At 40.0% G+C, this 18,236-nt stretch overlaps 1 protein-coding gene across 9 annotated transcripts in view; it reads right to left on the bottom strand.

The window, feature by feature from the left end:
* The window catches only part of RBM33 (RNA binding motif protein 33), a 98,755-nt gene that overhangs the window by 61,988 nt on the left and 18,531 nt on the right, over positions 1-18,236 (bottom strand). For 5 of the 9 annotated variants that reach the window (XM_084785458.1, XM_084785459.1, XM_084785464.1 and 2 more), the window contains exons 4-7: positions 13,842-13,918; positions 11,375-11,687; positions 8,191-8,310; positions 118-289 (exon numbers count right to left, since the gene is read on the bottom strand). In XM_084785458.1, the coding sequence (XP_084641584.1) occupies positions 118-289; positions 8,191-8,310; positions 11,375-11,687; positions 13,842-13,918 (682 nt within the window). Of the gene's footprint in view, positions 1-117; positions 290-7,307; positions 7,846-8,190; positions 8,311-11,374; positions 11,688-13,841; positions 13,919-18,236 lie in introns of those variants that run through there. The other 4 variants (XM_084785461.1, XM_084785462.1, XM_084785463.1 and 1 more) reach the window with 2 other exon arrangements.

The following is an 18,236-nucleotide window of genomic DNA, read 5'->3' as shown; positions in this document are numbered from 1 at the left end:
ATGCCCTCACCAACAGTCAATCGTGATAAGATCTGGAGAAATCTGAAATGGAAATAAAGATTGGGGAAGCAGGACCCCCTCAAACAAAATTACCCACAGGCCAAAAACAAAAATTACCCAAAGTTTCTGGAATGTTCCTTCTTTCTCTAGTCACATCTGAGAGCCTAATAATTGTTCCTTCTTTCCTTTCTGTTTTAAAACGCAATCGTCCAGATTCTTCATCATCATCATCTTCTTCATCTGATTCTTCTTTTATGTCTTTCTGGAGTTCTAAGGTTTCCATTCCTCCCTACAGGCAGACAAGCAAACAAGGAGAAGTAAGTCCACAGTCACTAAAAGTCTAAGCATACTTTAAAGATCTTGGTAAAAGGCTATGTGAAACGTGAAGCCAACTCCAGTGGGGAAAAACTTCAAATATTAAAAAGAAACTTTCTTTTGGAATACCTTCAAATTCCTGCGTGTAGTTAACACCTGAGGACCTCCACACTGCTGCTACTCACACTTGCTAGAGCACAGGCATCGATTAAACATCCCTGCTGCCTTACAGCAAATCTAGACCACAGCAAAGCTCCACACAACTTAGGTTGTCTCTGACTATGATATAAGCTATCACCTTTTATCTTATAGTAAATCCATACCACTACGATAACACTAGGTTAGCAATGTACAACTCACCTGGTAGCTGCAATGGCTACTTCAGCCATGTAAGCCCACCAGTTCACAGCCCCTAACTTCCGTCAGGAGAGCTGTCCCTCAGCCTTGGGCTGTGTGGCTGCTTGCTGCTCCTGAAGTCTTCACAACCCTTCTTCATCACTCCCCTCCTCCCTTTCCTCCTGACTTCACTCTTGCTGTCTAGTGTTAAGCCACTGTGTACTTAGTGCTGAGACCAGTAAATGACAAAAACCATTTCTTCTGCTACTTAAACCATGTTTTATTTTAGTCCCTTTTGTAAGAGTCCCTTACAAAAACTCCTCTAGTGCTAACCCAAACAAACTAAAGCGGTTTTTTCACACAATTCTTCTCTCTGAGCTCCTATGGCCCTCTCATCTCCCTCTTACGTCAATCTCAGCAGCCCACTGGCAGGTGAAGACAGGCACTACTGAATATAAGGCTCACTTCAACACTGTCTACCAGTGTAATAAAAAATGCAGCTCGCCTCTTCATTATCATGAACAGTTCTTCATCTTAAAAGAAACAAATGCATGCTTTTAGAAAATGTGTAAAAAGCTAAACCCTCGCATAATCACTGTTAGTTTCCTTTCCTAAACATTTTCAAGGCAAAGAGCTAACTAACAAGTCAGACTCTATAACAAGTAGTACAAACAGGAAGCTCCAGGAATCCAAATGCTGAATGAACATGGAGCCTGGCATGTCAATTTCACTCCGATGACTATGGCTTTTCAGCGCTGTAAAGTTTAGCATGCTGGAGAATTCTGCAGGCCCAGACTGTCAGACTCTTGCTAGTGTGCCACTAACCATTTCTATATCACGTGTGCATATCTGAAATCAGAATTAGTGGCACCTATGCAGAATCTTCAGCACATCATTGCCAAAATGTCCCTGCTGTACCTCCACATGCTCAGGCAGGACTGCTCTGTGTTAACAAATATACTAGTGGCCGAAATCCTGTTCAGAAGCAGATTCTGACCAGGGAAGACTAGAGTGGGGCCTGAGCGTCCACATTCCTCACAAGCTCCCAATGAGGCCAACTCATGGATCTACAGTAATATGGCCAGAAAGAAGAAATCATGTCCACCAAAGCAAAAACCTTAATGCAGCAGTTATATTAACCACATAATTACTTCAATAGATACAAAAAAGGGGATTACTAAAATTTAGTGCCCATCAGAAAATCACTACTAACAAACTAGAACCAAAAGAATTTCTTCAATCTGAGAGCAAACTTACTGACAAGCAATAAAATGCCATCCTCTTAGCACTGAAAATAAGGCAAGAAAGTGGGCTTTGACGCTAGTTTTCTGCTGTACATAGCACCTGCACTGGAAGTCAATAAGACAAAGGAAATAAAAAGGATTCTCATTACAAAGAAAGAAGAAAGATGTTTCATTAACAATTTATTAAAATGGTAACGGGGGTGGGGGTCCGGAGAGATGGCTTAGTGGTTAAGACTACATACTGCTCTAGCAAAGGATCCAAACTGAGTTTTCAGCACTCATATAAGGTGATTTACAACCACCACTAACTCCAGCACTGACAAATCCAACACCCTTTTCTGGTATACATAGATACCTGTTCTCGTGTACAGAGGCAAATATACAGACAGATAGGCAGGCAGGCAGGCAGGTACGCGCACACACACACACACACACACACACACACACATACACACACACACACACACACACACTTGAAGAGTATAAAATAAACCTTTAAAAAGTAAAAAAGTAAACTTGTCCACTTTACTCTAGAGATACATGGACATCTCCATCAAAAACCGAGCCAGATTTCAAGTAGATACTGACAAGTCCATTACAGAAAAGAACCTTAGGAAGAATCACAGTGGTGGCTTGCTTTACCTGGTTCCATGCTCCATTACTGCAACTGCTGTGGTGTGCTGACATACACACTCTATAGAACAAATTAATGCAGAAGAGCCCAAGAGTAAACAAAGTCAGCAAACAACACAAAAACTACAGTGACCTGATATGAAGGAAAGCCTACACAGCAAACCAGAACATCTGGAAAAGCATTTTTATTTAAAAACAAGGGATTGTTCTCATATCTCAAATCTAACCTAGACTAACAATGATTCAAAGCTTCCAGAAGAAAAGAGGGAGTTAATTTTATAATCATGGGGTAATCAAAATTTTCTTAGGTTACAAAATCACTTGGTCATCATCCAAATTATTTTCTACTTATAAAAATTACATTTGAGGACTAGAGAGACAACTCAACAGAGGACCCAGGAGGTCTGATGCCCTCTCTTCCGGCCCTCAAAGACACAGCACACATGTGGCACACCAGCATGTATGCAAACAAAACTCCCATATACATTAAAGAGAAAAAATTTAAAAACTTTAATTTGTTTACAGCCATACTACCTTGAATATGCCTGATCTCAGGTAGAAAATTTAAATTTAAGAAAATAAAGATGGAGGCTGGGTGTGGTAGTGCAAGCCTTTAATTCCAGCACTTGGGAAGCCGAGGCAGGCAGATCAATGTGAGTTCGGGGACAGCCTGGTCTACAAAGTGAGTCCAGGACAGCCCAGGCTACACAGAGAAACCCTGTCTCAAACAAAACAAAACAAACAAAAAAACCCCAAAAATAAAAATAATTAAAATAAGAAAATGAAGATGTAATTCAGAGGTTAAGAAAAAAAATTCACAGATCATGTATCTGCCAATGGACTTTATATCTAGAATAAATAGACACCCTCCTAGCAACCTTTCTGTAGATTACAGACACTAAAAATATGCACATAAACTATACACAAACGAATATACTATCTATGTAAAATACAAATATATAATCAATAATCTCAATGAAGAGCTTATACATTCTGCAGCTTATATAAAGAAAAGACAACCACTTTAAAGAAAAGGTGACTACATTCAAATCCTTAGATTATGTAAGTCCAAAAGAATATATAAACAGTGCTCAGTGTCATTTGCCATCAGAGTAATGATGCAGCCATTAAAGGGCTGAAGAAAGAACATGATATCAAGTGAGGAGGAAGGATGAGGACTCTACCAGACCAAAAGTATAAAATGATACAATCACTTTGGAAAACTGTTTGTTAATTACCTTAAAAATCAGCAACATGCTAATCTAGCTCAGTAATTCTACCAATACCTACTACAAAACAAAAAAGGCGAACATTTATCCAACCCAAATATCTAACAAGAAACAATAAGGTATATCAAAAAAATTTAATTAGTCTACATGTAAGTACTTGGATTAATTCAAAACTATGTGGGGTAAAAATATGAGGTTGTGAGTATAGCTCAGTGGCATAGCTCTTGTTTAACATGCCTGAGATTCTAGATTCAATACCAACACCACAAAAACAAACCAAGGCAGGAGCAGGTAGACATTAAGATGAATTCCTTTAAAAAAAAAAAAAAAGAAAGAAAGAAAGAAAGAAAGATGAATTTCTAGTACACTTAGATCAAGTAGGGTAGGAGAAGCAGTAGTATTAGCCTCTGCAAAGCCAGGACTTAAAAACAAACAAAAAAAGCCAGTGTTTTTGGCTTAAGTCGTTTATCTACAGTAGGTATTAATATCATCAGGGCTTTAAAAGACTACTCCTTTCTTTTCTCTATTAGTGCTGGGTGTTAAAACAGGAGCCTCTATGGGCTGGAGAGGTGGCTCAGAGGTTTAGAACACTGGCTGCTCTTCCAAAGGTTCTAAGTTCCATTCCCAGCAACCATTTGGTGGCTCACAACCATCTATAATGAGATCTGGTGCCCTCTTCTGGTGTGCAGGTGTACATGCAGGCAGAACACTGTATACATAATCAATTAAAAAGAAAAGGAGCCTCTCTCTTAGGCTGCATTCGACTTTTCTTTTTGAACTTGTGTCTCACTCTTGAAATAAATTTAAATATAGAGAAAAAATAAAAGATTAGTGTTCTTACACTAATCTTCACCTCATTGTGCAGTTGTAGAAGAAGGTGTCTAATTGGGTGCTAATATCAGGGCTTAAAAAGACTATGCTGATCTTTTCTCTGTGTGCTGAGTGCCAGAAGGAGCCTTCCCTTAAACCGAATTTGACTTTCCTGAAGAGTAATGGGATTATCCTTCATCAAGGACAATAAAGTATAATAGAAAGACGGGAAATTATGGGACAGGAAATGAGACAAGAAAGGAACTCCCCTCTGCTGTCTGGGTGAAATATTTTTTGCCAGTGGAAAACTAAGGATTCTAGCACAATTACTGAGATTTATTGTGAGGGCTGACAAACAGAATCACAGTATTCCTTTTATATAGAGAAATTTTCAAACATAAATGTTAAAATAACAGTGAACCACTTTGGTTTTCTTTTGTTTTTCCAGACAGGGTTTCTCTGTTAACCTTGGCTGTCCTGGACTCATTTTGTAAACCACTTGGAAGCCTTATACTCACAGAGATCTGCCTGCCTCTGCCTCCCTGAGTGCTGGGACTACAGGTGTGCACCACCACACCCAGATCACAATGAATGAGCCACTTTTAAGGCCCTGAGTTTGTCCTTACTCCTTTCCCAGATATTTTATGAGAATCTCATAAATACCACTATTAACTTTGGTTTACCTGAAAACATTCTAACTCTATCAGCAATTCCTATGAGCTCATCAGTTGAAATCCTATCAAATTCTTTCAGGAAGTACCCTAGAATCTCATTTAAATTCCTCAGCACCCTGAAGAATCCACCAAAGTAAAGGTATGGGGCTCCTACAAAGACATATCACGACTCATGCTGGGAGTTTTTCCTTTAAACCCTGTGCAATCTGTCTCTCTCTGTCCTCTCTCTCCATGAACTTCATTGAACTTAATATGAGCTCATCCTCATCTTCTTTCTTGTGGTGAAGTCAAGAACCCCAGCTTCACTTGTCTTGAGGTCTCTAAAAAGAAATGAGGCTACTATAGGTAGCTGTACAGAGCTGTACAGAGCTGTGTCTCTGGCTTGTACCCCAGAGCTGTTCACAGACGGTAAGCTGGATATATGCATGCATAAAAACTTAACCATTTGATCTAAATGATTGGTTTGCTGAATGCAAACTATTATTGGGGAGGGGCATGTGTGCACACATCAGAGGTCACTTGGTCTCTCTCTCACTCCCTTAGGCAGGATCTTTTCATTAGTTCTGCTAGACTGTCTGGTCAGTGAAAATCAGGATCCACTTGTCTATAACACCCTAATGCTGGGGTTAACAGAAAACTCCGTGGTCAGGACTAAATAACCCCACAGTCTAAAAGCAATCACTATGACTATTTTATCTTCATCCAAACTTTGGCTGTTTGTTTTTAGACTTACAAACAAGCAATAAGGGAGCTAAGAGAAGAATATAGCACCTGGCTCCTCTCATTTAATTATCAAACATATCTTCCCATGCTTCACAGCAAAAGAAAGGCTTGGGTTCCTCTCCTATAGGGTCAGTATGGTGACAATAGATTTTTGACATTGCCAATACACACATTCTAGGATTTTGAACCCCATCTTAGATTATTGTTTTAAATTCTCATTAAAGTAGGAGTGTTGAGTTGAAGGACAACATGCTTTAGGGCTGATGGGCCTGTTAAGAACAGTAAAGGTGTAGATTATACTGAAAGTGGGCAAAGTGGGCTGCCACACTTCTCACATCTCACAAAGACCAGGACTAGGGTTGAGTCATGAGTCATCTCCACAGCAGGAGCACTTCCCTGAAGCCCTGTTCACCTGTCATCATGTCCAGAGGGAGCAGTGCTTAAAGAGAAATTCTTGCATGTAGGACTCTATTCTGACCTAAACAGACCTGCCCTGAAAGAAGACCCTTCCTTTGAGGGTCACCAGGTACAGAAGCACACCTGGACAGATTCTACAACAAAAAACAAGCTTGACACGCCCACAAGATAGCAGAACCCAAAGAAATCCTGTTGTGACATTGCTAGTATAGGTCCCCCAACAAAATAAGACATCTTCCAGTATTCTCAGATGTTGTCAATCTTAAAATAGATTTTAAATCTTACCTTATTGAATCTTTTCATGTGCTTATAATAATTCAGTTGCTTATCCTGTGAGGACACGTGATATATGCACAGAATTCTGTTTTCCTTCCAACCTTTGACCACCCAAAGACCTCCTTGGCAGCCTTCCAACTGCTCTGCTCCCTGCTTTCAGGTCTACTTGATTTCTTCTCACATCTGCAAGTGTCCTCGCAGATAAGACCAAGTTGGGTAAACGTACGCTAGGCAGAATAATACTGTTTCAGGCAGCCTGCCTGTTCTGGGTCTTCTTCCCCTTTGCCAGGGTCCTCTGCATTAGACACCTTCTACAACTGTACAATGAGGTGAAGGGTCTCTTACACTAGTCTCGTTTTTTCTCTATTTTTAAAATTTATTTCAAAGAGTGAGATACAAAGTACAGAAAGAAAAGTAAAATTCAGCTTAAGGGAAATGTTCCTGTTTTACACCCAGCACTCAAGAGAAAAGAAAGTCTTTTAAGGCCTTGATACTAACACCCACTGTAAATAAACGGCATAAGCCAGGAAACACTGGCTTTTGTGGATCTCTTTTCTAGCAAGCAGAAAAGAACATTCCGGGGGGGAAAAAGTTGCAAGGGATACAAATGTTTTAGAGACTATTACAGACCTAGCTAGTCCCCTACCTACCTCACCAAGAGAACAGCTCAGAATTACCAGAGGCCCACTCTTCTTTCAATAGTACTCCAGGTCATTTCTTCAACACAGCCTCAGACATGGGCCCTCCCCACAGGGGCCTTCAGAACTCTTGTGTTTAAGCTCTCTCCTGGGAGCTATCTGTCACTTTCTGCTGTCCATAACAGTAATTCTGAGCAACTTCTTCCTACGTTAGACTGCAAATTCCTTGTGGGCAGAAACCCAGGTCTTCTCTGTTTCTTTAACACCTAAGATAGAATCTAAAACAAGGAATCTTACATTGTTTGTGTTGAATAATGGTCCAAACTAGCTAATTAAAATAATTATAGCACTGAATTCAAAGCAGTGGCATACCACTTCTAAAGTCAGCCCTAAAATTCCCTTTCAGCACTACCACTTATGCCAGCTACAATGCTCAGCAGGCAGAGTACATGCTGTGCAAACCTGAGTTTGCTGTGCAAAATTGAGTTTGACCCCTCAGAATCCACATAAAGTTAGGAGAGAAGAAACTTCGCAAGTCCCCTCTAACTGACCATGTGTATGCCATGCACAGATACTTACAAGCACACAAGCATGCGCGCGCGCACACACACACACATACACACAGGCACGCGCAATATTACAGAGAAATAAAAATTTTAAAAAGGAAGAAGTATTACCACTCCAGGGTACACATTTCTCACAGACACCAGGCACCAGAACTCAATTCTCTAGGCTGGGGCTTGGGTTTCTACTATAACGACAGTTCAGAGATGCATCAACTTTTCACTGATAGTTTGTTTTTGTTTGTTTGTTTGTTTGTTTTCCCCTTAAGTAGGTGCTCATTTTAAATCTGGAAGGAAAGAAACTCAGGAAACTGTAGAAGTTGAACAAGTACCTCGTGGGTCTCAGAAGCAACCTGGGAATCAGTAATCTCATCTAAGTCATCTTCAGCCTCACAGTCTTCCCGCACTTGCAGCCCTTGTTGCCCACCATAAGCCTGTAAGTATTCTTCATCCTAACGGCCATTAAAGAGAAGAAACATTTTTCTCACAAAGCTTTTGGGTGTTTTCAACCACTTTTCATGTATGATTCATGCAGAGTTATTTTAACACATTCTATTGTGGTGATGCCCTGACCAAGCACAGAGCACAGGTGCTTCCTCTGCACAGGCATGCAAGCCAAGCACACATGCTGGTCCAGTGATGAGAGTGACCAACAATGGCTCGGCTTCAGAGCCAAGCCCCAGTTGAACAGCTCTCACAATCAGCCTTTAGGAAAAAAGCCTTACAAGAACCAAGCTTGTGTGCTCACTGAGGAGCTTGGCAGCAGGAGTTGGTCTCCATGCTCATGGCCAACATGAGGCCAACACGACACCAACAGCAAGAGCAGGGGTAGGCAATGTGACACAGCAAAGTGTTTTTCACACACTACACTACAGTGGACTCTTTATCAGGCCTTTCCTTCTGCTGGGTAAGAGTCTTACATGAAATGGAAAAGGGCTTATCAGTAGGCAAGCTTGTCCTTTCTGGGCTCAGGCAAGGTAGTAGACAAGGTGACTAGAGATCACCACAGTGCCAAAGAAAGCAGACTGCTACTGGCATTACCAACAAGTAGTGGGCAGGAGGAGCTGACCCCCCTGCTTCTCGAGATGATCCTAACAATGCGTTCCACTTTACACCAACAGTGGAGATGCTGATCAGCATTTCAGCCAAATACACAATGGAACAGTCTGCTACTCTCTACACAAACAGTAAATCTGAACAACGTTTTATGAGATCTCTCTCATCTGATACTAACTTCACAGCAAATACACTTTAATGTCACCAACAAATACACCTCTGTCTGCAGCTGAGTCTGCTGCTATCAGAGTACAGATGGTAAAATGCAATCACACTCATCAACAATGATGCTTGCAAAATTCACTTAAACAAAATACAGCAGAGCTCTGGAGCTGTGCCGATCAGTCTCTCAACATCTCTGGGATCTCTCACTCTTCATGGTGACAGTACCCCTTTCAGTTAAAAAGTCTGTGGTCTTAAGGATTCTATGGCTAGTTCTGCACCAGATGCAGGTTTCTTTGGGTGGGCTCTCACAGAAAGCCCATGCTTGTAGGGTCACATTTCAGAGTTAATTCTGGCTTTGGAGATCAGGTTAACAAATTCTGACTAGGACAAGGACCCAGTATAAGCCATTCAAGGAACTACATACCCTTGGGAACATGGGAGCACAACCTATCCATGTGTTTCCTCTCTAATGACAATATGCACACCAGGGACAGTCTCAGATCTCAGCTGCTGGACGAGAGCAATGCACTCCACAGCTTAATCCTAGTTTCTTCCCACCCAGGGCAGCCAGGCACTTCAGACACTATCACTGTAGTATCCATGAAGAGAGATGATAGTTTTGGCTCCAAACCAAATATAGTAAGGTGCCACTGCTTACAGAACATTCAGCTGTAAAATACTAGCACACTCAGAATTTGCAAGTGAGATTTTAAAGATTTTTTGAGAGTTTTTTTTTAATTCTGAAAAAAAAATTCATTTTAATGTAAAAGAGTTCTATAATGTTTGATTTAAGTATTTTATCCTTTTCCATACTTGAATCTTGGACCACAGGATGCTGATTTATTTATGTGGATTTTGTATTATTCCTGGGACATTATGTGGTCCCAAGTTGGACAATGAAATGCATTAGAGGAAAATTTCTCACTAACTACAAGTTCTCTCTTTACAAGTCCATAAGAACCAAGTAAGTGGCTGAGCAAGCTCACCCTAGACACACTTTCCATTCTGTGTGAACACTTCCTCTATTCCATGCTTTTTATGGCTCAACAATATTTATATGAATTATAATTAGTAAAGATGTGCTAACTATTTAAGGAATAGAGGACCCAAGAACTGAACAGCTAATGTTACAAATGAACAGTAACAGTCAACTACTACAAGAAGAGAAGAAGCCCATTTTCGAAAAGAGCCTGGGTTAATTCAACAAACATTTTAAATTATGATGTCTCACATATGCCAGCATTAGAAGACACTATCTACTGAAGGTCTGGTTGCTAAAATATATCGCTCCATGATGCTGTTTCACAACTCCACTGACCACAAACTACACACACTTTCTGAAGAACAAACACAACACCCAGTCATGACTGAACTAAATATTTTCAGGCTCTGTATCATCAACCCCTTGTAAAGAAGGCTGCTACATAACATGAGGCCCAGTCCTCAAATGTAAGCACCACAAATGAGAGGGCTACTCTCACCAACAAGGAGTCTACTGGACACCTCCTGTCCATCTCAGCAGTTCCACATCCACTCGGCCTTCACGGAACCCAATGAAATGAGACCCTTAGGCACTACATGCTGAGGTAATAACAGCTTTTCATCATGAATGTCATTAGGAGCTTTTAAAAAAAGACAAACCTCTTCTGATAACGTACTATTATGACAATGACTAATCTTACACCAGTACCCATTTCTCTCCTGGAGTTTATAAAAATAAACACTACCTACCATGGATATCTTTCTGAAATAAAGACTAGCACCATCTTAGGTTGCTGATTACAGATAACAAATTATGTGTGACATTTTCTAAACTAACCTCAACCTCTTTATTCAGGTTTAGACAGTTCACAGTAAGATAGGGATAAATGAAAACAGGACATCAATCACTGTGGAATATTAGCACCTTAAAGATGTCTTTAGCAGGTCAATAATCTTTTCACCTTAGAAGGACTTTATCAGATCTTGTCTAAAGCCGGGATAAAAGCTCTGCATTAAGTACTTCTAACATTGACAGTGTGCCTCCACCACACAAAGCTGTTTTCTTCCTTAGAGTGCAATCCTCAAGGTCACAATTCTTTGTAGCCTTCCAGAATGACAAAGGAGCATTACCACTGGCCAAACAAGCTGTCAACACAAACTTTGTCATAGCTCTGATAAAGAAACTGGCAGACAGTGATAATAAGGTCTAATTTCTCTCCTTCCCACGGGAGGTAAATAGATTTCAAATCAGTCTAGAAACCTATGCGCAGGAAGCCATGTTATCTTTGGCCATTCAAAAGAGAAAAGACTCACTGTAAATTCATCTAAAGGTTCATTGATTTCAATGTCCAGCACTTCATCATTGTACAGCTGCTCCTCCTCTGGTTCATCCCCATATTCTATCTGGTCTTCTGTCAACTCTGTGTCATGGCCTTCATACTGTCCTTCTTCTGGGTACTCTTGAGTATACAGTTCTTGTTCCTGGGGTTTGTGGTAGGCTAGCTCATCCTCTCCTTGTTCATACACAGATTCTTGTTCTCCGGATTGGTCGTTGGTATTATCAGACAGCTCAAATGATGCAACTATGCCAGAGGTGGTATTCAGACTGATGGCAACACCCTGAGAACTAGATGACAAAACAGAATGAAAGACACACTGAGAGGAAGCTCAGAGCTGCATCATCACATAAGTGAATTGTAAGACTTAACCAATCACTGGTAACATAGACATCCCACTGGGAGAGTACACTCAACAATCCAAGAAAATACAGCTGTGCTATATTCCAAGTGGTCCAAGGCCACTGATGACAATGTGAATAGCATCTCCAGCATTGTCAGCTCTGTTATCTGACCAAAAGATTGAAGTCAGGCAGATGAAGAAGCTGGTCTGGCTGACAAACATCCAAGACTGAACCTAAACACTTTGCATCTCCATCTACATTTATAGAAAGAAACAGATGGGATCTGTATGGTAGAACTGTTAACCGAAAACAAGAATTCTGCTTTATAATCAGAAAAGCGAAGGATTGTTTTTAAGACTTATTTAAATTTATTTTATGGTATGTGTGATTGCCTGAACATACATGCACTACATGTATGACTGGTACCCATGGGCCAGAAGAGAGCACAGGATCCCCTAGAACTGGACATTACAGGTGATTGTGAGTACCCTGAGAAAGGTGCTGGGAAACAAAGTGAGAGTTCTCTGCAAGAGCAGTAAGTGCTCTTAACTGCTGAGCCATTTCTCCAGCCTCCGCAGTTAGATATAAGAACAATTTGGTTTCTTTTTAAAAATATATAATGTAAATAAATTATTAGGCCTTCTCTAAGAATATCAAAACATTAGAAATCTGTATGAAAGTATATCTCAATGTTCAAATAAATGTATGCTACTCACACATATATTTTTAAAAAATAATGGATACACCACTAGTTATGGTGGTTCATGTCTATAATCCCAGCACTCAGGAGCATTGACATGAGTTTCAGAACAGTGTATACAATACTACAATATGATCCTTGTCTAAATCAAACAAACTAGCAATGTCTTCATAGGACAGCAAAGAGTCTTAAAGCCACAAACCATATTATACCTAATTATATCACTAACTCCTAAAGTGCAAACATTTCAAAGAAAAAGTTCAAATGCAAGGGCTGGATATATAGCTCAGCTGTTAAGAACACTGATCTAGGACCTGGAGAAATGGATCAGCAGATAAGAGCACTGTCTACTCTTCCAGAGGTCCTGAGTTCAATTCCCAGCAACCACATGGTAGCTCACAACTATCTATACTGGAACCTGACCTCCTCTTCTAGCATACATGTGTATATGCAGGTAGAACACTCATACATAAAATAAGTAAGTAAAATCTTTTAAAAATAAATAAATAAATAACACTGGCCTATTCTTCTGGAGGACCCAGGCTCTAGTCTAAGCACCCACATGGCGGTTCACAGCCATCTATACCTCCAGTTTCAGAGGATCTGATGCCCTCCTCTGCTTTCAGAGAACATACAGTAGTACATAAACATGCATTCAAACAAAATACTATATATATAATTTTTTAATTAAATAAAAATATTTTTTAAAGGGTTCAAATTCAATACCACAAAGTAAATCTGTGCTCATAGCAAGTAACCTATACAGCAAAACTGAGCACATCATAAACTTTAAGCTTCTGGATAAACTCCAAAGATACATTTCAAGGCCAACTTTACTTAAAAGATCAAAATAAAATTCCTGATATCAAAGAAGAGAATTGACAAATACATCTTGCTGGTAGAATGCTTTTAGCCATAAACCATGTGAGAAAAGAGGTTACAAATGTATGGCCTTTGTATGATGATTTGCAATCACATTTATAACCCAAAAACATGTGTGCGTTTTCCCCATGTTTCCTCCTAAAATGAGAAATTTTTCTGAGTATTTCCAAGTACCTCTCCAGAGTAGTAGATCTGTCATGAAAAGAAAATAAAGGCAACAATATCAAACTGCAGTCACCTATATCAAGTCAGAAACTACTACATTATAAGCAGACACAACACTGAGCCATCTCAACCTTCTCTGAGTAACATATATGACTTTAGCCACTGAACTATTTATGGGAACAATCTATATGGCTTCCACATCAGAATACAACAATATCCCATTCAGAATGTAATTATATATTAGCAGTCCAATATCACATTATTCAATTACTCATTATTATTACAAAGTATATAAACAGTTCCCATGAATTTAGTTAAATGTGGTCCAGTTTTAATGAGTTAATATTGAGTACCTGAAATTTTCTTCATCTTCATTATCACTCTGTAAAAGATCATCGTTCAGCTCTTCATCTGACAAATCCGACTGATTCTAATTAAAAAAAAAAAAATCTAATTAGTGTGTTGTCACTTCCATAAAAAGACTTGTTACCGAGCACAAGCTTACCCTGAAAGGGTTGTTTCTAACTTCCTGCTGTTCAACTTCTTGCCATCCAGAACGTTTGTTCAGCCTGGCATTGCCACAGAAAAGCCAGAGAGTCCACATACAGCCTACTGGCTAACCCCTGAGAAATTTTTAAATGCCAAAGGCAAGTAAATATCAAGCAAGAATAATGGTCACATTTATTCTAATTCTAGCATAAAAGGTTAAGTAAGACATCCCTGGAAGGGAATCTACTAAACAATTTTTTCTTAACCAAAATACTCAAACAAGAATGGCTGCCTTCCCACCCACCAGCTGATGGAATCAGATGCTTAGACTCACAGCCAAGCATTAGGCAGAACTCAGGGAGTCCTGTGGAAGGGGGCTGATAAGAAGGATCCAGAGGGGACAAGAACACCACAAGAAGACCAACTAACCTAGACCCGTGGGGGCTAATAAAGATGGAAGCACCAACCAAAGAGCACGCGTGGCCTGGACCTAGGTCCCCTACACGTATGGAACAATGGGCAGCTTGATCTTCATATGGGTCCCCTAGTTAAGTTGAACAGGTGCTGTCTAGGTCATGGACTCTGTTGCCTGCTTTTCCATCACTTACCCCTAACGGGGCTGCCTTGCCTGGCCTCAGTGCATGAGGATGCTCTCAGTCAATGCAACTTGATGTGCTTGAGGGCACGTGGGGAGGGGGAGCCGATGATTGGGGTGTAAAGTGAATATATAAAAAAAAAAATTTTTTTTTTTTTAATTTACAAGTTTAAGCTGGGTACAGGTGCTCATGCCTATAATCCCAATATTCAGGGAGACAGAGGCAGACAGATCTCTGTGAGTTCAAGCCAGCCTGGTCTACAAAGCAAGCCCAGGACAAGCAAGGCTAAAAAAGAGAAGCCTTGTCTTGAAAAACAAAACAAAAAAATTACAAGTTAAAAAGAGAATGGCTGCATTGCCTGGTTTGGTGGCACATGTCTTTAATCCCAGAACTCAGAGGCAGACGCAGGTAGATCTCTGTAAACTCAAGGTCAGTCTTCCAAAAGGAATGGTGGCCTTAAAATGACTAACAGTGACAGAAACAGAAACCTGAAGTTTGTAAACAATAAGAGATACAAATTTGATATAAGCGGTTTTTATGGTCAATGGATTAAAAACATAACTGGCTTTTCATATAGATGGCATGAAAATACAAGTAACAACTCAAATCGTTCAGTGTTGTCACCTATCTTATTAGTATGCAGAAGCAGCAGAGTGATTTGCTAGAGTTCTAAATTCTAAACTGGGTTAAAGATGCCCTAATATTCAAGACTGAGAGGTGGTTCAACTTTCTTCCTCTACTAAAAGTATTCCTACGTCTACAAGGGACATACTCTTCCAAAGGGTAACCAAACACAAACAAATTCTCTCTCTCTCTCTCTCTCTCTCTCTCTCTCTCTCTCTCTCTCTCTCTCTCTCTCTCTCTCCCCCCCCCCCCCCACGATTTTCTACTCCTATAAACGAAGCAATCAGTCTGATATCTACAGCTTATAAATAAAACATGTTAAACTTGACTGTATTTTTATTATAGTACTTCCATTAGTCAAAAATAATTCTAGGAAAATGTATTAGCTCAAGAAACTTCATCTACCTGTACAATCAAATAAGCTACCCAAAACTACTCTTCCAATACAGAAGGATGGATCTATGATTCACAGACCTATGACAAATTCGCTTTAATGATTACAACCAGCCATCCAAAGGGGCCAGTTCTAACAATGAAACAAATGCTACCCAGTAGCCAGGCCTGCTATGGACAAGCCTAAGTTTACTCTCCAATTCAGCAATCAAAACCTCAGGAAATACTTAAAAATTAGTAATTCAGTGAAACTCAAGGAGGGCTGTTTCACTCGTGTGTGTGTGTGTGTGTGTGTGTGTGTGTGTGTGTGTGTGTGTGTGTGTATGCATGCACATGTTTAAACTTCATGCATGCACTTGTGCATTTAAACTCCAAACTACTGGTTCCAAAGTCATTCAAGTAGTAATTTATCCAACCAACAATGAAATATATGTTGTGGTAGGTTCTGGTAGTTACCAACTCTCAGTTCTGAGGATTGAGCCGTTCATTTCTGAGTCTACTGAAAAACAGAAACTGGAGGTAATCAACAAATGCCTATGTCCCTGGAAAACCTTTAATCCTCAAAAGAAAACAGTAAAGCAAAGAAGCCAGAGATGGTTTTCAGCACATCTCACTGAACTGGAGTGAATTGTTTCTCAGGCAAGGAGGGAGCTTGGGAGGGTTCTGATCAAAAGTCAAGAAGAAAGCGAGGCTCAGAGCACAAAGGTCCCAAGTGAAGACCGCAGCGGCAGGGAGTGCTTATGAAACCCTTGGCCCCATCTTCCCAAGGAGAACAAGTCCCCTCTCCAAAACTCCTAAGAATGAGGACTGTTCACAAAGCAGGAGGAGTTTAAAGATGGGGACAAAAAGATCCAAACATTAGCACTCATGACAGAGACCCCTTGGTGTACCAACCTGTCCCATACATGAGGTGATGCTAATGTAAAACAGATAGAAGGTCTTACAAACTAGCAGCCTAACTCCACCTCAGCCATCCTCTTCCTCATTTAGAGCCTTACCTTTTCAACACTTTAAATCTGGCCCTAGATGTTCTGTTCTTTCACAGGGCCTAAGTGTCACTACAAAGGCACACCTCTATATATTTCACTTGTTCTCGGGGAAAGCACAGTGCAGGCATCCAGTAAAGTTACAGACAAGAGCAATAAACTTGCTAATAAATACCTTGAGAAAGGTCCAATCTTAACAGAAATCAAATAAGTATGAATTAAACAACCAGCAATCAATAACACCAGTCACACTGACAAAGATTCTTTTTTAAAAGCAGCATCAGACCTGTGGAATGCAAAAATGAGAAATACCAGGACACACACTGCTATCTGGAACAAAAGCTAACCAAAAAAAATAAAAAATAAAAATACTGATAAGGCCTAAGAGTCACAGACAGCATCAGCAGGACAGAAATGAATCCACAGCCCAAATCTACTCTACTGTCTGGAAGAGGACAGTTCTTGACCATGTGAGCCCTAACAATCTTAAGACTGAAAATGAAGCACAAAGACTTATGTTGAGGACCTGGGGAGAAGGCTCGGTGAGTGTTTGCCACACAAGCATAAAAACCTGAGTGTAATCCCCAGCACCATGTGAAGTCAGGTGTAGCAGCAGCATAAACCCAGATTCCACCAATAGAGGATGAGACACAAGATCCCTTGGGCTCACTGATTAGCCAGTCTAGCAAAAACAGTGAGCTCCAGGCTCATTGAGGAACCCTGTCTCAAAAAAGTAATGTGGCAAGCAACTGAACAAGACATGTAGCAGCATCTTTGGCCTCCATATGCACAAATGAACACACATAAGCACATACATGTATATGCACAGCCCCTTTCTCAGACACAAATGCTTGTACATACACACACTCACAAATGCCATTAAACACTTAATATTAACATATATAGTTAACCACAATATATTAATTCACTTTAGGAGGCCTAAGACAGTGGCTCAGGGAATAAAACACTCACCAATCAAGGACTGAGTTCAGATTCCCAGCACTTATACAAAAACTTGGTGGGCACAGTGGTCCACCTGGAACCCAAAAGCTTGGCAGAGGGAAACAGAAAGCCTGGGGCAAGCTGAGGCTAGACTAGCTGAATCAGCTGGCTTCAGGTTCAGCAAGAGACCCTGCTTCAATAACATGAAGAGTGGCTAAGGGAGATGAGAATGTCAACCTGACCTCCACATATACATGTACATACAAGCATGTCAACACATGCAGACATACATACCACTTGTCCACAAAAAAGAGGAAAACAAAATTCTTGCTTTCATATCTTGCTTCACATTTCTACTTTTCAAATGATTTATGAAACAAACCAAAAGTATATTATAAACACATATATTAAAAATAATACTTCAAACTGTTTAATCAAAAAGGTCTAGAAAATAATCCACGAGAACTAGCTGTATTTATATGCAGAACTGTTATATAGTATATATTATGCACCATGTATTCGATATATCATATAGTATTATTATAGTTTGGAAATTTTATATTTAAGCTATCAGCGAATAGTGCGTTCCAGAACCACCATGTAAAGTATCAAACCCATTAAGTGTTACATTGCTTTAAGGCAAAAGCATGTTTTATGCTACTGTTATCCCAATTCTGTTACCTGCCAGAGTGAACTGGACACAGTAGAAACTAAAATA

The sequence above is a fragment of the Acomys minous genome (genome assembly GCF_964271855.1).
Source record: "Acomys minous genome assembly, chromosome: 6".
NCBI lineage: Eukaryota > Metazoa > Chordata > Mammalia > Rodentia > Muridae > Acomys > Acomys minous.
Note: the sequence above shows the minus strand (reverse complement) of the source record. Positions and strands in the feature narration are given on the sequence as shown.